Source organism: Zootermopsis nevadensis, unplaced genomic scaffold, assembly GCF_977971745.1.
Source record: "Zootermopsis nevadensis isolate Lab colony 2312 unplaced genomic scaffold, Znev_1.0 Znev_ptg000024l, whole genome shotgun sequence".
NCBI lineage: Eukaryota > Metazoa > Arthropoda > Insecta > Blattodea > Termopsidae > Zootermopsis > Zootermopsis nevadensis.
The window spans coordinates 16079948-16104088 of NW_028259156.1; the positions used below are offsets into that span (position 1 = coordinate 16079948).

The 24141-nt window shown below is 39.6% G+C and overlaps 1 protein-coding gene across 2 annotated transcripts in view; it reads right to left on the reverse strand.

The window, feature by feature from the left end:
* Moe (moesin) overlaps positions 1–24141 on the reverse strand; it is a 46509-nt gene that overhangs the window by 6839 nt on the left and 15529 nt on the right. For both annotated transcript variants that reach the window (XM_087355217.1, XM_087355216.1), the window contains 5 exons: positions 21434–21613; positions 2549–2671; positions 1203–1354; positions 883–966; positions 303–449 (listed from right to left, as the gene is read on the reverse strand). In XM_087355217.1, coding sequence (XP_087211343.1) covers positions 303–449; positions 883–966; positions 1203–1354; positions 2549–2671; positions 21434–21613 — 686 coding nt within the window. The remainder of the gene's footprint in view (positions 1–302; positions 450–882; positions 967–1202; positions 1355–2548; positions 2672–21433; positions 21614–24141) is intronic.

Sequence of the window (24141 nt, forward strand, 5' to 3'; positions counted from 1 at the left end):
ACAAACCTGACAAAATGGTAGAGAGGTGTAGTGTCAGCCATGTTCTACAAACTGTCTCATCACAGCAGCAAGATAACTGTTTTACTGACTAGCGTATTATGTATTAAAATTAAAAACTGTAACCGTTGCTACTTTATAAGCCCTGATGATGAAGCCTTAAACTCTAATTTTATCCTGCCCACAAATTCATTATGAGTTTCAAGTGTCAATTAACATTATGCTCCACAAATAAAGTGGTCTCAACCCAAGACATAAACACCCAACATTTAGAAAGTTCTACAGAGTTACAAGATGCTTCTTACTTATCTTCCTTTTCATAAATATTAAGTCCTAGAGCATCCACACCAAGCCACAGTTCAGTTCCTTTCTTGTTGCGAATCTCGAAGTAATTCACACCATACATCTCCAGATCTTGTGCAATTCTCAAGTATTCCATCATGGAATCTTCCCTGGAAAACAACAACACAAAGATTTCACAGTCCTCAGTAGTGGCTATTTCAAAGACTAGAAGTTAATGTACTCCATATACCTGAATCACAAAGTATGCTCAATTTAACATATTCACTGCCCAATGTATGAGCTGTAAATTCTGTGTAAATCATTATGCCCATGGATGACATATACAAACTATACATTACAAATTTACATGCAGTTTTCCTTCAGTCAAAATTAAATAAATTCAGAATACCAACTTCCTTTGTTGTGATGCCACTTGAATAAAAACACTGTGTACCGTATTTTAATGAGCATGTATTGGCAATTAAAATGTAACCCTTCATTCCCTTTTCACATGCTGAATGTGGCCTCACCCAGAGAGAGGTTGCTAGTGACATAACACCAATGTTGACAATCACATCAAATTCATTAGAAATCATCACAAACCTCAGCATTCCCTTATGTTCATTCCACCAGGTGGTGATACTTTGTTCCCACTCATCTCGGGACATCTTGTGTTGGTCCATGACTCTGGAAAAGAAAGAAACAAAAAGGTAAGAATTAGCAACGTTATTAATTTACGAACTTCTGACACACACAAACTGGCAAAATGAAGAATGCTTCGCACATTATTACGAAGGATGTTTAATGACATGAGTAGCATGACTTTATATTCAGAACAATAACCAATAAACTATATACGGCAAGTCATGCGACAATAGCCACTGAAATCCCAGCTATATGAACGTCTACTTTAAAAGACTCACCTCTGAGGCAGTAAGCGATCATTTGCAAGGAATCCAGAACTATGGAGAGACTTCATGTAATCTCCATGACGAGCCTGAACAGCATATGATGCCAAAAGAACAGATGTCTCAGGTGGGCAATATATCTCATCAGACAAAATGGAGTTCTTCACCTGAATGCAAAATTGGTTAAATCAGTCTTGTGATAAATTCAGTTCACCCTGATGCCAACTGAAATTTATGGTGATCAGGACGACTGTGCAATATCAAGAGGACTGACCCCTGTAATGACCTCATGAGAAGACAATGAGAATGGAATGGGAAGGGAAGGAAAATGATAAAATCATTACAGTTATTAACTCAATATGAATTAACTCTTCTGACCTTTACTTACAAAATTAATAAATCATGCTGCTCCTTTTTTTTTTCAGACAATTAAAGTCACTAAACTTCCCCTTGTTAGAAATAACAGACATTGCTGTAATCAACAGAAAAAAAAGTTTTCAACCATCATCTTCCCACAATGCTCCTTTTAAAAATGAGAATATAAACATGCCAAACAGGCAAATACCCTATCTTAAGTACAGAAAATATTTTTTATATTACCCTTTAACAAATCAAATCATGCATTATTCTGTAGCTAGTCATTATACTGACTGAGCAACTGTACATACAATCATTTTATATTTCAGCTGATTTTGAACACAAATCATTTCTGTAAATTTTCCTAAACTTCTATTTTATTTATGGTTTACTTACCAATGCTTTCAATAGCTCAGATTACCTAGCATCAAATTGCAGGACAATTACTGAATTAGAAAGAGTCTGATGCCTAATTTTAGCTACTAGACTAGGATATCTGAAGGGACTGAGGAAGACCACAACCCACCCAGGATAGCTGGGCTCCAGCCCCAGATTTTAACCTGGAAGTCCCAAATTTGAAGCACGAGCGTTAGTCACTTCACCATGATGTTCAATCCCGAACTTCAACAAACCAGCAATGAAGTGGGTGCAACTGATACTAAAATTTATTTTGAAGAAACAGCGTGAGGGCATGAGGTGGACTCAGCTGCCTTAGGATAGGTCCAGTGGCAGATGCTTGTAGACACAGGCTGCATGATATCTTATGGGCTAGCAATGTTCCACCCTGCACACATGCAGATCTGCAACAGTCAATTTCTAGAGGATGACGATAACTGACTTAGCCCCTCACATATCATACACCACAGGATGCAGACCACTACCTGGGAAGTTCCATAATCATTATTTCCTACCCCTACTTCCTTTCTAACTTACAGCTGAAATACTTTTGCATCACAACATGACAATTCATGATGAAACACAAGTGGACAAGCCAAGCACATTACCTGCAAATAGAAAAGACGGAGCGTGATATCCTGAATCAGCTCCTCGGCAACATCTTCTGGGTAGAATTTGGCGCGGAACTTGAACTGAAGGGGGTTTTCCTTCTTTACATCCTGGCTCATCACCTGAAGAATGCAACATTTAGAAAATAATGTACGCAAGTTGTAACCACAACAAAGACATTTAACAATTAAGCTTTAGTACTATTATTACTACTCATCATTATGAATTATAACCGACCTTATGGTTTAACCCTTTCTACTCCTGTTTTTTTATATACTACATATAACTTGAATTATACACCAACAACTTTGGGGGTACAAAGTTGAAGAGAAATTATATCTAGGGGTACACAAACATAAAAGGTTGAATACCACTGGTCTAAAGGATGGAGGTAGAGAGGCCGATTACATTCACACAGTTTTCTTTTCATCTTCTGTGGCAGCAGTACAGCAAAGTTAACTTCCATCAATGGCAAAAACAGAATACAACACAGCACAGTTGTAACATTATTAAAATAATTAAAATGGAAGAATAAGTATTGATAACCTTTAAAAGTGGAGTAAAGTGAGTGAACATACAGTCGCAAATTACGAAGCAATCTGCTGAGAAATGGTTTACAATTATAATAGTGTATGGAACATGAGTGATCTAATATATGCTCTTGAGGCAGATGAAGCAGAAATGAACCTTATTAAACCTTCAAAATATGGTTAATAAGTATCGTGCATTTGCTGGTGAGCTCTGCCTCCCAAAAATAAAAATCACACCCGCTTAGATTCACCTGCTGTAACTAATTACAAATGATGCGTTAAGTACCCACTGAAACTAAGAAACCACAACTACAGAGCCAATGGACATGCCATTCACTTGACAATGTTTAGAAGCACAAGAAACCTTAATTCTTATGTCAAATTGTAAAAATTCCTTCATGCCCACATGCACTTATTTTCACCAGTGTAACAGGAACGTAAAACTGACTGAAGGAAATACAAGGAAGTGACTCAAATAATTAAGAAACAAACATCAATTATGTCCACACGCACAATATTACGTAATGACATATTTAAAAACTTTAGTACAATAACGGTGACAGAACTGAGAACTTATTAAAACTACCATAAATGACGGTACAGCAGACAAAAATACTCAACCAATCTCTGAATACTAAAACACAAAATGTTATTTACAAGACCTGATGATTACAAAACTGGACTGGTTTTGACAAAACATCAACATTACAGCATTTCTGCCATATCTGGAAATCACTTTCCAAATCTCCTTCCAGCCATTCCACTGCAATGAATATCTTCCAGTTATTTAAAAAGAGACCATTTCAAGGAGTTTTGTGAAGATAAGAAGGCATCTGAGATTGAATTTGCTAAGTATGATGTTTAATACAACACTTCTCAATTTTCTCGGCAAAAATCACTTTACCGAAAGTGCTGTGTGAGGTCACGATGCAAAATCCATTTGTCCGACCAAACACTTTCTATCAACTGCACTACCTTAAACATACTAAATGGTGATGGTAGAATAATCTGTTCAAAGGAAACAAACTCATACACAGGATATTCCTTTTATATAAAGAAGCAAATGAGAATGGTTTTAACTTCAAATTTTGACATTTGCAGTTTCCCAGTCTTAGAAGCTAGTGTGTTTCGAGTGAAGGCTTTTGGTGTTTCTCTTCGTACCATATTGGAAAAGTCAAGTCTCATGACAAGTCACTAATTTTTAAAACATCAGGACCTTCCCAATGACTGGCACAAAACTGACGAATTGTGCTGTCACACAATCCAACACAGTAAACAATAGTCTTGCTGACTGCTGCACACAAACTCAGACCAGTTACATAATTGCCAGATCTCATTACTGGACCATAAAGCAGCCCAATATAATGGCCAAAACAGCTGTGTACTTCAGCATATACTGTCACTCACCCATATTTTGGTAAGACTTGTCTTCCACAAGAGCGAACAGAATTGCAAGCATCAAAAGAGAAAAAAAATTAATGCAGAATAATACATAAACCACATCAATCACATTCCAAATAAGAAAAGATTATGTGGCCATAAGCAAAAACACTAAAATCACCTTGCATAAGTAGAGAACATATTCACACGCAAGTCACATAACAGCTAAAAAATTGATCCTGAATCCAATGTTAACTAAATTCCATCCTAGGCCTACCAGTCATTTCAAATTAAATCGCGATGGCAGACATCCTGCACATATCAACCTGCGTCAATGCGTAAAGAGCCACACTTTAGTGTTGCTATTTCCAGCCAACATACAAAATGTGCATCAATCATTATTAATCTGTATTTAAAAATGTAGCAAGTACTTACAACACAAGACATAAAATGACAGAAAAATGTTTTCTTTTTTAACTCTTAATTATAATTAAAAAAGAGCCTGGATAACCAAGCAAGACAAAATGCTAATCACAAAAGCAACTTCAAGAATATTGTAATACATGCAGATGTTCCACTGCAATTCTTTAATCACCGAGGCCTTAAAATAAATGGTCTATGTAACGACGTATGCATGATCGGAGGTTGAGTTACAATTTTGGTGAAATTTGGTGTGGAGGTTCTACAATAAATACTGTCAGCTGAATAGAATGTTGGCTAAAGATTGTGTCCAATGGCTTTGGCTTCTACTATCTGAAGATGAGAGCAGCTGTCCTCAAAAACATAGATCTGTATTGAATTTCAAGTCAGCAATAATTTAAGTACTGACTGGGGGTGGGGGGAAGAAAATTTAATAATTTTCACAGAGGAAAACTTGTCTGGTGGTCCAGAACAACAAGTTCATCTGAGGCGATAGATACAATTTGCAGACGAGTGAATACTTTCCAATACAGAATTTTTGTATGCCAATTACACTGGTGCCAAATCTGCTTGAAGTCAACTATAAACAGACAATATAAGTAGGGAGTTTCTGGGTAACCACTTACCACACATTTGTATTTCCAGATATTTGCAGCGTATATGCATCTAAAAACTGGGGACAAATTATACGAAATTATAAATTATTAACCAAGAAAAATCACAAAATAAAAAAATTGTCCCAGATTCTAAACATGCTACCTCTCAGTGGGATTTTGGGTTCTCGTGGCAGTGAGTACAAATAGGACTGTCTTCCAGGTTGTAGCTCCGTGTAGTTTGGTAGACTTTTCAGAGGTCACTGCTGCCTCCATCGTAACAGCCTGGCTACGGCGGCAGCAAGGACTTTTGAAACGTTGGTGAACCTGCTAAACTACATGGCCTGACAACCCAGAAGACAGCCATCACTGCAAAATTCTGCCGGCAATGGCCTTCAAGTATTCATGAGCCTATCTACGAGTCTCCCGCTACTGACGTAAAGCGAAAAACGCAGGCTCTTAAAGCATTGCGAAAACCTGTCTTGATCATATTTCTTTTACCATGTATCTCGCAAAACATGACTTGCGGCCACTGTTTGCATCCTTGATGACGTTGGATCCTCAAAGGCGGCTCATGTGAGAGTTGGACAGACGAGAACAAGGGGTTTACATAATCTGCAAATACTGAGCTGCACCGTATTTGTAATGCAAAAATATTGGACCTGGGCTCTCCATATGAATCCTTCACTGTCCTTGACATCAAGTACACCTGCCGGCTTCCAGAATCCAACAAGTTTTCATTCACAGCAAGTAAAATAAAAAACAAAATAAAGCAGGTTTGACAACGTGACCTATTTCATTCTTAGTGTACAAATGCGCCCATGTAACAACACTTACGTTTTACTCTGGTTAGACAGCTGGAAGAATTAAAATAATCTCGGAAAATCAGACGAGTCAGGTTGTCGCAAAAAATGTTCTATTACACATCTGAAACCGCCTATCCAATCACATGTTCTTGTTTGTGGGCTGTGTTGAAATATTACGTTAACACTGCCGCGAGATGCAAGCCCGTTCGGCTGTGAAATGTCATCAGACATCGAAATACAGTGCGTTCACTTATTAAGTTGAACGCAACCGTCACTTCCAGGTTGCCTGTGGAAATTGTACGACTCACCGACAAAATTTTTAATGGCTGGACTTCAGAAATCGAAACCCTTACAGAGGAGTGACTTATTACCGCACACAATACATATTATACAAAACCAGCACGCACGTCACAAAATAATTTTAGTATTCCCCAAAGACAACAGCGTCTGATTATGAAATTCAACTTGAGCTGGTATCTGGATTTGCTGTTATTCTAGATAGTTTTGGTTCATGTATGACAATAAATACTGCCCTATAATACCGAAACGCGCCTGGTTTTACGAATGTTAAAACGGGTATTACATCGTTTTTACATGTGTTAGGGAACTCGTCGACAAGATCAGAAAACCTCACTTCAGTTTAAAAAAAAAGCGTGCTGTGAACTTCATCTGTTTAACAAACTTCGCCGAAACGTGCAACAGCAAATAAAATGTTAAACAAGAGAACACGATGTCTGCTTCAACACGTAACCATGACGAAATTAACCAGTCTAAGCCAGACTAAAACGTGTTCAAGTGCTTCATACGTGCACTAAGTATCTCCAATTCCTTCGGAATTTCAACTAAGCAACAGGGCAATGACAAAATGCAGCTACAGAAATTAGACATACAGGCTTATTTTATTATCCAAAAGAGCAATTTAAAACTGAAGATTTGGTTATTCGCTGCTTTGGTGTGCAGCTGATTCGGTGCTATAATGATGAAGGCAGCAAGAACCTCTGAAACGTTGGTAAATCCAGACTTTTCGGAGCTACAACCCAGACGACAGCCATCTTAGTACTCACCGCCGTGAGAACCTCAAATCCTACCTACAACTGGAATGTTCCGTCATTAGAAGCACAAGCTTTCACGCTGCTCCTACATCCTTCTTAAGTTAAAGTACAAGGAAGCAAATCTTTAGTCTTTCATTTTAACTGCTACTTCACACAGGCTGTGAAATTAAATGTCTGTATCGACAGAGCCAAGCAAAAATATAAAATGTCTGAAAGACATGTATGAAGTCTACAGCGGAGATGTGCTAGCATATTAATAGATGCAAAACTTGTTTCGACCGAAGGTCATTCATTCAGGGTCTAATTACTACTACACAAGCCGAAGACTATCAAGCTTGAATACCAGAGTTCATGTATGATTTGATGACAGACTCGAACAAAACCGTTCGAACCTGCCAATATCAAAGACACAACCCTGAGTTACCAACAAGTCAGAAGCTAAAGATTTCCAAACTTCCATAAAGTCTGTCTGTTAACTTCATCTTTCCTCCATCTGAATTACAACTCCTCGAAGGGATTATAACTGTAGTCAAACGTCTAAAACAATATGTACGTTGATATTACTGCATCTTGTTCATGGATCCCAGTAAGTGCACGTGTAAGAACAATTCAAATGTTACCAACAGAACTAGCATCTTTATAAATGTATAAAACAGGTTTTTTTTTGACAAATCAAAATGTATGAAAGTTAATACAAAACGTAAAGGTTAATGCTGTTTTTCATTTCAGATAATGCTTTCACCTCTGACAACTGGCAAACTGTTTCATTCGTCTAGAAGTATCAACGTATTTTCCTAAAGTTATCAACTAGACCAGTGGTATTCAACCTGGGGTAAGCAAAGACATCTTAGGGGGTACGTGAAATTTAAAAAAAATATATTATTTTATGATAAACACTGAATAATCAGTAATGTAATTTATTTAATTTATTTTATATGTAGATTATATACTATGTACAACTTGAATTATACACCAATAACTTTGGAGGGTACAAAGTTGAAGAGAAATTTTATCTGGGGGGTACGCGAACGAAAAAGGTTGAATACCACTGAACTAGACCACTACATTTAAAATATTTAATGATAAAGTATTATTTTTAAACATCATGCAAACATCTGGAAATACAATGAAGTTTATTATAATCAACCAATTAAAATTTCTTTACATCGTCTTGATAACTGTTCTGACATTCATCAACGCAAAACAGCCAAGCAGGATTTACTAAAGGGGCAGGATCCGGGAGGGGGGGGGCCTTTTGGCAAAAGCGTCATTCCATGTGTTGATATTTTTATGTTTTATGAGGCACAGTTTCCCGCCACTAGACCGGATGCGCTTGCCAAAGATGTTTGCTTCAGCGTCGATCACTGTCACTGCTTCCAGGGCAACTGAGAGGAAAAAGTGAACATCTCATACAATGTCTCAATCTTAGGAGAAACCTAATCGGATATCAGTTCTCCGTAAGAAACAAGGAAATACGTAAACATTGCGTCATTTTAAATTCTTGGTAGTGGGGAGGGGGAGTGACCACCTGCGAAAAGGTTACTGCTAACAATAACCAACGCTAACCGAAATGATCGTTCTGAAACACGATCTCTCATCTGCAATCTCGCAAACAAGAGCATCCGAGGTGTCGGATCGTGTCACACAGGCATTCCGTCGCGTACACAAGTTCGTATTCAAAATGTGGGGGAGAGAACGACACTTTGCAATCTTAAATGATCTACCGGTACTATTTTTAACAAGGCTGTCAGCTAGCTGTGTTTATCCGGTTCTTAACTCAATACGTCCTAGTTTATATCCCATTACCGATATTTTGCAGCTTGTAATTCATATAAACACACACGCCAACAGCTGTTTTCCAGCAAACCTTAAAAGGGAGAAATTATTAACGGAGGACCTGTCAAATTTCACTGGTTTTTATACTGCGTGACAACTTCTTAAAAGAGGTATCAACCAATACGTTACGTCCATGTTTACCCGTCAATTACTACCGAAATATTTTCTCTATCCCACTGCTTTAGCTTATTTGGCTCCGTTACCTCATCTGAAAGACTTCGTATGAAACAACTCCATTCTTCTTCTGCTACTTTTTGAACTAGCATTAATTAGGCTTATTAAACCTGTATCACACGTGCGTCCTACTGTTCTAAATCAGGGGATTAAAAAAAATGCAAACACATAAATTTCAATCAACGACGGGTTATAATAGCGTTCCCGTCTCCGTCAACACAGTACGCAATGACTTGGTTCTGAGGATTGATTAAAATGCAACCTGCAAGTTTCCCATAACCGAAGTTACAGGATGCATGTCTTAATCCTGTGGTTCCCAGACTTTCGAAAGTTGTCAAGAAAAACTTAAGTCGACATCTATAAAGTACTGTTGCTATTAATTATATACAATTTAACGTGACAAATGACAGGATAAGTAACTAACAGAGAATTGGGAAGGGCATGGAAGGAAGCGGACATGTGGCAACAGCATGTCTGGCGGGGTTGTGGACTACAAGGGGAATAAAATCCCTGTCAGGAGATCCGGCCTCCGGACAGATGCACCTGACACCTATCTAACCGAAAGCAGGAATGCTAACCATTCTGTTGGTTTTCACTGATCGAACAAAGTTCCTATTAACGCATAACATGTGCATGACAACACGCATTTAACTACTTTTATCATAAGAGATGGATGTGCGGACTCTTAATTTACTTGCGTGAAACAGCGCTTACCGCACACCCACACCTAACTCTATTAGGAGATCTGACGGAATGGCATGACGTTAACTCTGACGGAACAAGACACTTCCATCGTCTTCACAAAGCGACTGCTCACCAGCTGTGAAGTAACACCCGCCAATTTGCTATTACATGCAAGAGTGATGTACTCGTATATGTCTGTACTCGGCAATATAACAACGAGAACTGGGACACCATTTTAATTCAAAAACGAGTTCTGTGCATCAGGCACCACTCAAAAACAAACACACATAAAGAGTCAGAACGTTTCTTTTTAGATTTGACACAGCGAGAAGCTTCACAAATTATATTTCTTGTATCAAGTTCACACTTTACCTTCCCGTCTCTTAAACGAGAACTTAATATATTCAACTGCAAGTTGTCGTATTACACTTGAGGGCTTTGAGAAAATAACTGGAAAGATTATTTGTGAGGAATTGTGCCAGTAGGTTGGAGAGATAAGAAATGCACACACAATTTTAGCTGTGAACACTGAAGGGCAGAGGCCACTTTGAATACCTGGATATAGATGGGCGAATAACATTCAAATCGATCCCAAATAAAGTGATGATGTTAAATGGTCATACGGTTTGAGACAAGGGATTCTACAAAAGGAGGGGCACTTAACTAGCTGAGATACTATTAGCTTCTCAAAAGACTTGTGCTCCATATTTGAGCGGATGCCAATCCATCTCTCCAAGCGGCCGACCAAATGGTCCAACTTCCAAACGCCTGAGTGCAGAATGAAATGAAGACAGCTAATACACCCTTCGTAAATGTAGCTCTGTTCAAATATTTGGGTACACCACCAATAAATCAGTCGTATTAACGAATAAATTAACCTGTCTGGTACAGTTACAAAAAATCAGTTCTTAACATCACCTTGCACCACGCGTTGCTTATGAAATTATCGTAAAAACACAAACAACATGCGCGAAACGCCCAGATTGTGCACTTCAAAATCTCGGTTCTTACTCCAACTCATTCAACGTCTTACCTCATCCACTCGACTATTATTAGTACGATATTTACGACAGGCTTTAACCAGGTTACTTAAAAGAAACTGGTGTGGCAACTCAATTGCCATTTAAAGGTAAATGTATTGCTAAACCATTTCATTCTAGAGATCTCCTGAGGAATAAAATCTGAAAGGCGGCAGAACGAATGAAAACCCGCACAGGCATATTCTGAGTTTATAACCGAGCAACTCATGGAGCAGAGATCTTAAACAAAAGCTGACTGCTGTTCACCTGGTCCCAGCCGTTCACAAGAACTCTGAATCAGACTGAAACCTGCGCCAGTTAAATCCAATCAACATGTTTACACCCTACTTGACATCCACTTTAACACCCATTCGTGACCAGGTTACTGATGGACTCTTCGGACTTCTCTGGCAGTCTGAATTAATTTCCCAAATCCCCGTGCGTGCTACATGCCTCACCCACACAATGCTCAATTCTGACCACCTTTAATATCAGTATTTGGGGAAAAATACAACAGAAACTCCTCATTCAGTTTTTCCTTCTAATTTATAAACAAAATGGCTCACATGCTGGGCAGATTTTGAATTCTCACCAATAAAGTGCACAAATAACGAAGAATTTGTACGAACACCCAAGACAGGCAAATGAAGCACGAAGTCTACCTAATTATTTAAAAACCCAGCTCCTACCTCAAAGGAAACACAATACGTATCTATTTCAAACATCGCCAATGCTGCTGTTAGAACTCAACTTCAAGCTTCAGCCTTTGCATTGGTTAGTATCCTTTTCAGCCTAAGAACGCTTACTTTACTGGGTTTGTTGCGATCTTCCTCGCTGGTTTAAAATTCGTATGGACTGACTTTCTTCTGCTCAAAAGACCCGCCTTCTCAAACAGTGTATAATATATTTTCATGCCAAAAAAATAATAAAGTACGCTGGCCCAGATAGTGGAGTGGGGTCCCTTTTATGCTAACCGATTCAATTGGGAACGCCGTTAATGCAGATGGCGCATAGCTATTACTGTTCTTCACAGGGTTAACAGAGACTTCAGTCAAGCTGCCCCTCAACATGCCTCCAACACTTCTCCGTTTTCCAAAAAAACTTTCACCAAAAGTAATTTAATAAAACGTGTCATTCACAAGGACGGTGAAGTCGCCAAACATGGCGATTCAAAGTATACTGAGCGCTTGTTATGTTCTTAAAGGGCGGAAACACCCCGATAGTTACGACATGACAACAAAATATACCCGCTAAAAATAGCAAGAAATCTCAAGCAAAAACCTGAAATATACGAAATTCTACTGCGCCGAGTCACTGGTAAGTGTCACCGCGTGAAGTGCCACTTTCTCTTGGCAAGTTAGAATTCTGGCAGACAACTCAAGAATCCACAAGGTCAGTCGATAACAGGGACTCAATATTCCTCAGTACCGCTTTCAAATACCATCGTTTAACCCTTTGAAGCCGAAGATCGTCTGAATATTATTTATGAATTCAGTCCGTACCGCGAAGAAAACACTACACCTCACCATTACGAAAATCAGCTGGTTAACCCTTTGAAGCCGAAGCTCGTCTTCATAATATTTACGAATCCAGACCGTACCGCGAAGAAAACACTTCACTTAACCATTAGAAGTCGAATCAGGCAGTACCACATAAGATTTAACATCCCGGTCAAAGCCTTAATTAATAAACTTTTTGCCGGTCCGTGGTCTACTTACACATAATCAACGCTGGTTAACTGCTTACATTACGTAGCACACACGCCCTCTTGGGGGGGGGGGGGGGGAAGTCAGGTTATGGGCCCCACAGAACTCTTCCTTGGCTTAGGCCTATGAAGGATGTACGCAACGTAAATAAACTCTGTTCTATTCAAGTAAGTAGTTAATTCGTCACTGCATCATCCATGTGAAGTTTCCTGATAGCAAAATGCCCTTCTTGCCCTCTGTTTAGACACAAGACACGTATCTGAGCATTTTTAGGGTAAAACCAAAAACGAAGATGCCATTTCGGAGACGCACGTGTACCTTCAAGAAATAGTCAGCGAGGATGTGACCTAGTTTTTCTCCTGGTTCAGGTGAATGACTTGTAAAAACGGCAATAAACCTTCAGAGTTCCGTTACAGACGGAAACTGATTTGCTAAGCGACTGTTAGATTCTCAAGGAAGACCGCTCCATGGAGTTCGTTGATATATCGATGCACCCAGCATATCTAAAAATTCTGAATACATCCTGGCTTTATGTGGAGAACAAAGCTTGCTACTGTCATGGTTTGGTCAATTTGGCATCGTCAAACTTGACTGCTCAATTAAAGGTCAACTGAAGACTGACTATGCAATGACGTTGCACTAACACCACAGATGGTACACGAACTCGCTTCTATCATTACAGCCGTCATTGTAACAAATGTATGAATTCGTGATAATGAACTATGAACTGACAGAACAAAACTATTAATATCTTGGTGTCAAATCTACCCCGTATGGTCGAATGTGGATTTGGACAGAATTCGGCATCGGAGCTACAGAGGAAGCAAAACTATGTCACTGAAAGAGAACGAAAGATGGCAAGGACAAGGTGACCAAGACAGCTAAGAGTCTGACCATACACGATACAGTGCAAAAGAAGTACCCTTTTAATTTCGACACAATCGATGGCATTTTCACAGACAGACTTCGCTTCGTTGTGTTCCCATACCTACTACGTTTCTTTTCAAGGTCATCCAAGCTCGAAAGTATTTTGCGGCAAATGTACGAATTTAAGCGGCCGAATTCTATTCAGATCGATTATTTCCTCACGACGGGACAAATTATATTTTGCCATATTTTCACACGAAAAAAGAAAACACGTTTCTAATAAGAACAGTCGGCCTTGAATATGTTTGTACACGGCTTTCATGAAATTCCTTACGGTCACGAACCACATTCCAGGAGTTGAATAAAAGTCGCAGTATGAACAGGAACGCGGCAAATACAATAATTATTCTTGAAACAGGCGCTAAAGTTTTTTTTCCCCACAGCAGTGGAAACTCTTCAACCGCTGCACGCCCTGCTTTGTCAAAGAAACATTACGGTACACAGGAAAATGTATCGTTACGAGAGGAGACAAATCTCTGTCCTGTAAGTGCGCACGCTTATTAAAACAAAACCTAACACACGTTGAATAAAATTATCGATGACGAATATGTGAGTGCATTATGAATTATAATTACGAACGATAAGATACTGCCTTTTTGATTTCGTGTGCGAATAATTATACAATTTACATCGCGGCACACAACTAGCCAAAAACTGCTCCAGAGTGAATGCAGCCAACTTCTGGGTCTCCCGTTGTCCCCTACTGTCACCAGGCTACATTATCTATTCATTAGTATAGACTGACCTATTTACTTACGATGCTGCTCATTCCCGAAACCCGAAATTACATCAAACAGCAGCAGCTAAAACTTATGTCAACGCATCCGAAAAATGGTTTGAAACCGGATGAGTCCCGTATCATTGCAGGCCTGCTGTATGAATCCGACCCCTGATTATTCCAACAACCTGTCATCCTTGTGATGGAACAGCTATTCATACGAATGATCAACTTAGCTTCTTTATAAGTACACTGCTGACTTCCTATCTTTGCTTACAACACAACAGACGCTTTCTGAATTACGTGTTCTGAATGATATCAAGACACCGTGAGACACTTGCAAAACAATACTGCACTTCCCTTCTTCCTGACCATACTTCAGAACAAAGCACGATATCGCTCTGTTACAAGAGTTCTTCGTACCAGTATTAATTCTATCTGCGACAAACACGCAATTCCCGCTAACTTAAAGCGATTTTTAAAGTGGTGTAGTGGCCTGCTTTGCGTAACCTGCGTGATAGTAATACGTGTCATCATCGCGGGATTTACTTAATTATCTTCCAAGCGCAGCTGGAGATCAAATCAAAGCTCCTACTAACCCAGCTGCCATTGGTCCAACCCACTCTCACGTCACAAATACGTAAATACCGTGTTTCTTTACAAACAGTAACACCTCTCACTCCTGGCCTGAATCAATCACTGCAATTACGGAATGAAACAAATTAATCCCCAACCTTCATTAAGAGAGAGAAAAAATATATTTGCTGTTGTCCGCGGTCCCGTTCACTCTACTTCCTTCCGCTGTGTCAAATTTCTGCCAGAGGCAGTACCACTTCTGGAAGCACCCGTTCAACCTCTTCCTGTGACCTCCTTCAGCCCATTTTATTGACTAGGGTGGCTTTCATTCTCGGGAACGGGTACAAATCGGCAGGGTCTATGAGTACAGAGGTTGTGGAAGAATTAAAAATATCGATGAAGATCGCACGATACAGCCATATTCGTATTCACTGACACTTCACAAGCCAGTTAAATGGTGTCCGCCTACTGGGCACCATTCCATTATATCAAGGTCAAATTCCTGCATGTAAAAATTTGTGAATTTCTGGAAGGCAACGGAGAAATACAATGCTGTGTACCTACTTTCGCCCCCCCCCCCCCGGGGCCAACTTTATGACACGCCAACAGGGTTCCAATAACATCTTAAATACAAAATCTCGTCGAATATAAATTCTGTGTAGATAACGTTCGCACAAAGAGAATAAATCCACTATATTACAATAAAATCTAATGGCGTGGAAAATTATTTACGGCATCCGCGATTTGTGGGACAATAATATCAAATATAATATTAATTCCAATAATATCAAACGTGCAATACGAAAATAATCTTGCAGCGCACATTGCATAACTACCCGGGCGCTCAACTGAACCTCATTCCATCGTGCCACGAAGCACGTAACACAACAACTGATTCAGGCCAACTCTACTAAAACCACAAAGTTACTAAGCTATTTACAACAGGCAAATGGGGAAGTGGTTAAAGGGGGCATCCTGCTTCAATCTTACCAAATCGTCTTCGTCGAGAGAATCAGTCTTCTTCAGCTTTCGAAGTATCCTAGAGAGTATGTTCTCAGGCTAGCATGCGTAAGAACCAAAATAGACCATTAACACTCTCTAGCAACAAAACATGCAAAATCCTGTACAATTATATTGTAAAACTAAGGACGTTTTATCCAGTCCACAATACAGATCTATGAAGATCGGCAAAGAAACACTTTGTATATTAAGTTGCAGTAAATCCGTGTTTGAAACAAAACAGCTGATTGCGTAACGAGGAGATACTCTATTAGACCTGACATTATTATGGAACTAAACGTAATGTTAATTCTTAATATTAATAATACACGCCAATATGACATTACTCATGAATTTCAAATAATCAGGAGCAAATTATTAATTTCTGTACTACAACTCCTTTAACACCTATAAACAAGTAATGCAATTTCTGACATACACCACACCAGAGGGGGAAACAAACCCAATGTCAACAACCCGTGGGTAAGATTAAGTAAATACATGTCTTACATTTCACTGTGAATACAGGTCTGAAGTGTATTTACCAACAACTACAGTGCGATACTGACCTCAAGATCACCTGAGTGTCCCTTCGTTCAAGGACGTATAAAGTCCCCTTCTCAGCACATCGAGGAAAATTACAACACGACTCATTCAAAAAGCTCCCAGCACAGGATTTCGCAACACGCGGTCCGCGTTATTCACAAAAATGTATCACCCCACAGAATAAAAACTAACGTGATATCAAGAAAAATGTTTTGTTAATGTCAGTATTTGGCAATACCTACCTCTGTACATAATTTTCCAGCTTAATTAGAGCGTTAAATTAACAGGAGGTGTCAGACTGACGAACATATGGAGAGACTCATTCGAATAGCAAGTTGTGCTTTCATATTTGGTCTGAATCCCTTAGAACCGTAAAACTGCTAATGAACCAAAGAACAGAGGCTCTCCAGCCAAACTGCAGGCACGCAACTTTCTGTGACGAAGAGCTTTTGAACCGTTCAAGCTGAAAGGTGTCTTTGCCAGCAATTTGAACGGTGTGCGAACCACCAGGCCAAGGTTAAGTCATAAACACTGCTGCCATTTTCAAGTTCGGATGATGTATTTTATGGCAGAACTGCTTTGTTGTTCCTATCACGCGAGGAGGAGTTACATCATCATACACGTAACACTATTCAACCTGCTCTTTTTCGTGCGTATACACAACATGTGGCCTGGCAACCCGTCTTCTGTTACGAAAGACGAAAACATCTCTTACAGCAGTGGAGCACGTCGGCAAACATTCTCAATCAAGCTAATAGATATTAAAACAACAAAATTCCCTGATGATCTGTTTCGAATTTAACTGTTGTTAAAATACGTAGGTAAGTAGGGAAGAAAGCGAATCATGAATCCGCCTATGTATCAGTATTGGATAAGCATTCGGGGAGGGGCATGTCGATGTCTGGGTTCGGCGCCACACCAAATTATTTGTCTTCATAAGTCTCGGAATATTTGTACTTAACAGCAATTACTACGGGTCTTCGCTTTATCAGAGAAAGGATCTTCTTATGGTACGAGTAACGATATGGAAATTACATGCATTCTGAACACGCCTAATCGAAATCAGATCCAGGAAGCCCAACGCCTTGTTGTCCAAAAAATGTTTGTACGAGAATACGCACCACGGGAAAGCCCATGTACAAATCACGAGTTTCTTGCCAGAATATGGTCCAGAAACGATCAGCGATTTCATGTGTTTTCAAGAATTATTTAGAAAATGTGCATGAACTTTTGGCGTCCATTCAAGCCTTTGAATGAACGAGTCTTATTACAGATTACCAAAATCTTAACGAAAATAAACAACATCAAATGTAATCAAATTTTTAGGGAAGGGCGAACTTAAGAAAAGTCAAGTTCTCCCCTTTGATCTTTCCAGTTGATCTTTGATAGTTCTGAGTTTGATGTGAATCTCGATTATTGACCCATTCAAGCTCCCAATTAAAAAAAGTTAATTAACAGAACGTGAACGCGATTGTACGCTGTTTAAAGGGAAACCGGGTCGGGTCGGGTCACGTCATGTCAAATGGCTACCCCAACGACCGATTAAGGCCGGAAACGTCTCTAATACAGACGGTTACTGTTCAATGCCTTCTAATTTATGTTGGGCAGTCCCACAAAACCTGACGTCTCTTGCACTGGTCTTTCAGCCGCTTGGTATCGAAATTTAGTGCATTAACCGTCTAAAAGCCAGTAAGTAAAGTTAGTAAAGTTTGTCCCACTATACGCCATGTAGGCGCTTGGGGGGAGGGGAGGTATAGCTCCTCTCTTCCTTGACCTCGGCACTAGATGGGGGTGAGTAGTCAGCATCACGCCCCGGCCGGCTTTACCCCCGGGAAAGGCCCCCGGTACCCATTGTAGAGGAGGCTGGGTGGGCCCCAGAGCCGGTCTGGACGCAGAGGCTAGAGGAAAAATTCTCTGCCCCCATCGGGGATCAAACCCCGATTTTATTGTAAAGATATCTCCGGAGGGGAAAATAAAGTAACGCAGTACAGCCACGTTCAAAAATAAAGGTATGAAACAAGGCAAAGGAGGGATGGCCTGCGTATCAAATCGGAGTTACTCAACGTTCACCTTTAGTAGCAGAAGAGTATAGGGCACGTGGAGGTAATAGGGGTTGTATCCGTGTATGACGTAGATTTCTGTCCTCGGCTTTAATATGGGATACCTGGTGGGAACGCTGTATTTTTTCACGTCCTTCATTTCCGCAGACTTACTTACATAACATATTTCGAAACGTTCTGAAACGTGACCTACGAACACTTAACAAGTAACTATTAGTTCTTAAAGTTACGTCTCGTTCAACGCACCTGAATTCGAAAAAGAACAGCTAACGTTCTATCCCCGAAAGTCTTAGTTCTCTGCGCCGCCACTGGATGACGTGACCATCTACCTGACCCTAACTTCGTGTAAAAGTTTACCTGCACCGAACTAGAGGGATGTTCAGGTACGGGATAACCTACGAGTAACAGCTTTTTCTTAGACAGGTCTCGGCATAATATAACCCATTAGTACCTAATTTAAAAAAAAATTTAATCGCTGAAATCTGAGCCCGCCCACACTAATTCAATTTGGCAAAGACTACACGTTCCGTTCAAACGTTCTCTTACTTTCTTGCCAGTATAAAGTACATGACGCAATTAAAACGCCGGTTACACAAGGCCGTCGTTTCCACACTGTTCGGAACCTTGTCCCGCTTTAAGAAGCAGTAAATATTAAATGAAAAGCGGACAGTTACAAATGTATGCCCCACCGAGTATGTTCCTCCTACAATTATTCTGCTATGCACTCGAAACACTGCGACTTAATTCACCCCAGTGAAGGGCAAAGTTAAGAAATATTTAAGTCGCTTCCTACTATGAAGCCACGACTAATCAGCAGGGGTACTTAAGGCTTAGTAATCGGATTACAGAAACGAAGAAACAACGTGTTCTGACAAATACAAATTCTTTCAATTAAATTCAACCAGAAATGAAACAAGTTTATTAACTTTGGTATTTTGTAGGTGACACTTAGCTGGGCACTGGTTCATCTTCTGTTGCACGACATTTTGATGCCACAAGTTATAAAATAAATTCCTCCAGTCCTCCCACGCGTGTAGAACCGAGCTAGTTTATAATAAATTGCATCAGTGCGTAATAAAATCAATTTACTTAAAATCAGCACGCTCAGATTTAAGAGGAAGCAGGGATAGCTGGCTAGGGGTTGGAAGATCGGGGTTCTATTCCGGTAGGTGGCATGAATTCCTCGCTGTGCCACGGGGGTTCCCCCTTCTCCGCCGACAAAACATTCAGAACATGAAGCCGTCTAGTGAGGCGGTTAACAATATTCAAAGCGTTGCCCCTCTCACACATACCTCGGTGTGGCGCACAGCCACACCCTCGGCATTACAGATTTACCCTTAACACAGAACACCTACACCCTAGTGATTTTACATGAAGGAACTAAGGAAGACAACGAAAATACCTCACGATAGCCTGTCTTCGTTAAATGATTTACATAAATCCCCTTTTAAAACACCAACTATTGATCAGAAACGAATTCTGCACGAAGTCAAATAACCGGGTTATTCGACCTGAATAACCGCCCACACATTACGGTCTGACGCACACCTTCCCCGGAGCAAAGTCACCTAATCGTCCTTGCAGACACCGAACAATGATCCGCATCTTTATATATGAAGTAATTACAATCCGCCACACAGATCACAAACTAGATGTTCAAACGGATGACTCACACGCTTTTACGCTCGTCTCTCTCATTCCCGGATACTATTGTGAGCTAATACGTAATTCTGACGCGTCTTTCGAAATGACATCATCGACTTTCCTACACCATGAGATTCACCACCTGCGTACACTCGGTGAAGTTTCTTACAGCCTCTGAATCATTCTAAAAAGTGACTAGAACAGAGTTTCTCAAACTTTTATACCTTGCGCCCCCCTTAAAAACATTTCATAAATTTGACGCCCAGCCTTTCCAGAACAAGTGCAAGCAAACAGATTTGACATAAAAATTTACGTATTAGTATACAGCACTGTAAGACAACTAAACTGCCTCAACCAAGCAAAGGATGTTAAAAATGTTTCTCTATATTTCGTTAAAAAAAGTTTTTCATAAAAACACGCCCCCCCCCCGGGGGGGGGGGGCACACTTTGGGAACCTCTGGACTAGAACGAAGAAATTGTCTGGTCGGCTCTGAGGGAAAAAATGACATCAGTAGACAGGTACACGAATCTCGAGTGGGATCGGTAAGAGTTCAGTAGTTCGCACACTTATCTACAAAGATAAGCCCACGCAGTAAAGAGATTAAGGACTACAGCATTTCTTGATGTCAGAATTATTAAAGCCAGTCAGTGCTCTCAGATTTTCACTATCTTGGACCCACGTTCACGTTTATAGATCTGCTGATAGCAGCAATGTAGGCGAAGACTAAAGATTCATGGCAATTTGTTGAAAATTCTACGTCACTATCGCAAAAGGGCTACTAGGCGTTGGCGGCCAGCTGGGTCAGAATCCCTCGTTAAAACTCGGCAGTTTCCACAAAACACTCAACTACATCTTCCTCTCCTTTTGAAAATCACATAACAAGGGCCTGAGACATTTTAGAACACACCCAATTTAGGCTAGGCAAAAATAAACAAATGTGCTAAATTAAAAAAACGCCCGTGACACCTTTTCAACATAATAAATACATAATCTAAGGAGGTCAGGGAGTACCCAAGCTGAACTGAGTACTTACTCACGGCAACTGTTACCTGCAAGTGCTTTTACACTTCCAAAACACGAAATTACAAAAATAAAAAACTAGGAACATGAAAAGCATTAGTATTTTTCACCATTATTTCGGACACGGCCCGTAATCCACCACACGATTAAATTATGTTAAATACGTCGCAAGCCAAGACTGCACAATACATACCTTCTTGTAGAGCTTAATCCACGTGAGGTCGCCTTTGCTGTCCGTATACTGGAGACCAAAGAACCACACTTCCCGCAGGCCGATTGTCTTCACAACTTGATCAAAAAGTTGCTTGCCCGTAGTCGTCTGCTGGATCGCGAACTCCAGTTCCGCGTCCATCGTCGTCACCCGGACATTCATCTGCAAAAAATTATGAACAACGGGTGCGTAAGAAGCAGTTCACCTCCGGGGCCAAATTACAAATAGCTACAATTTCGTTGAAATCGTTTATTAAAACATGCATTGTGCATATTTCGGTCTTCATATAATACTGCTACTCCATATCGTAACATTTAGTCCAAAATCCAGAATATTTTAAATCTTACAACGACATTCGGGTGGACGCGACAAAGCTAGGAGGTACTTTAAAACTATAAATAAATAAATGACACTTATTGCCCTCCCCCCACCCCACCCCTACATTTAATACATCACAACATACTTTTTCCAGGTTTTACTTTAAATAAAAACAAAATCAATGATCTTCGAAGTCCAACGACTCTGAAATCTTACTTCAGATCTTTCTTCGACTGCCAACGTAGTAAGTGGGTCACAACTGAAAGACTGTCATAAGTTCATAGCTGGCATCAAGGGGAGACATTTATTTTAAAGCCTGCAGTACAATTGCATGTGTTTTGTATTGTAACTCTTCTGAAGGCTAGGCAGCTGCACGACGCAGTCCCAATTCGAAAACTTCAAGGAGAGTTGGTTACTGACACACTTTTCCTTCATCATCAGTGCAAGATGAAGTGTTCCAGGCAAGGTTGTCGCAAAACGCCAACTGTATGAGAGTGGCATTAATGAATCAGCTTATCTTTACAGCACGCACTATCAAAGAGCCGCTTTCGCCATAGAAATTATTTAAACACTTTTGGAACATTGCCTCAGAAATTATAAGTTAACCATGACCACGACAATAGTTAGTATCGTACTCAAGCTATACGAGCTTTTCCACAAGATTATCGTTAAAGCTGCACAAGATATAGTAACACCCACAAGAATGTCGTTAAGATTTGGAAAGGAAAGCCAAATTCAACAAATTTATAAAAATCAAATTACGCAAAGTTAATTTCAACAAATTTATAAAAATCAAATTACGCAAAGCTAATTTCAACAAATTTATAAAAATCAAATTACGCAAAGTTAATTTCAACAAATTTATAAAAACCAAATTACGCAAAGTTAATTTCAACAAATTTATAAATACCAAATTACGCAAAGTTAATTTAAACAAATTTATAAAAACCAAATTACGCAAAGTTAATTTCAACAAATTTATAAAAACCAAATTACGCAAAGTTAATTTCAACAAATTTATAAAAATCAAATTACGCAAAGCTAATTTCAATAAATTTATAAAAATCAAATTACGCAAAGTTAATTTCAACAAATTTATAAAAACCAAATTACGCAAAGTTAATTTCAACAAATTTATAAATACCAAATTACGCAAAGTTAATTTAAACAAATTTATAAAAACCAAATTACGCAAAGTTAATTTCAACAAATTTATAAAAACCAAATTACGCAAAGTTAATTTCAACGAATTTATAAAAATCAAATTACGCAAAGTTAATTTCAACAAATTTATAAAAACCAAATTACGCAAAGTTAATTTCATGTATATGGTAATGTTTTACGTTTGTGTCAGTATTTACAGAAGTCAAAGATAGTCTCCTGTTTAACATTTCCCCTCCAACATAATGTCTACAATAATGAACAACTTCTGTTTCACGACTTATAACAACGGGCGGCAGCAGTAACCCATTGTCGTAATTTATTATTTAAACTCGAAAACGCGTAACATGAGAAAACCGGGAAACGTTTCTACGTTCAAATCAAATGCCACAGCACGTGCCTAACAGCCTTTGGGGGGGGGGGGGGCAGTATAAATATACCACTGGGTATTCAATGTTGATCAAATAACACCACGTTTCATCAACACATTTTAGTAATGGACAAATTTAAATCTACTAGGGCAGAACGCTCCTTTCGGAGCTCCTCGGAGGGGTTGGTCAAGTTTTTAAAAAGCAACGAACCCCTTCGGGGGGAGGGGGTTGGTTGCCCCGAATGGAGGGTTAAAATACTTGACCAACCCCCTTTTTCGGGGTAGCTTGTTCAAGTGTTTAAAAAGCAACCAACCCTCTTTCGGGGGGGTTGGTTGCGTTTTAAAATCTTGAGTAAGACACTAAACTCGGCATTGTTGTGTTGTACTCGGCAGTGTCGTGTTCCACAACAATGCCGAGTTTGTTTATACTCGGCATTGTCGTGTTCCACAACAATGCCGAGTTTGTTTATACTCGGCAGTGTCGTGTTCCACAACAATGCCGAGTTTGTTTATACTCGGCAGTGTCGTGTTCCACAACAATGCCGAGTTTGTTTATACTCGGCATTGTTGATGACGTAATTTATTGACGACAACGAGGAATCACAAATTTTTATAATATAATAATATATATATAGATTTGCCTCAGGCGTTTAAAATGAGTTTGTATGAAACGAAAAAAGACCTGCATTAATCCTACATACCGGTGATATCTGGGCCGCACGTACTTAGTATCAGGGTAAACTTTACCTTTATCTCACACCAACGCACCCAAAGGCATGAAGGTATTGGAAATAAGTCAACCTCTAGCGAACTATGACTTCTGCCCTGTTGCAAGGAAAAT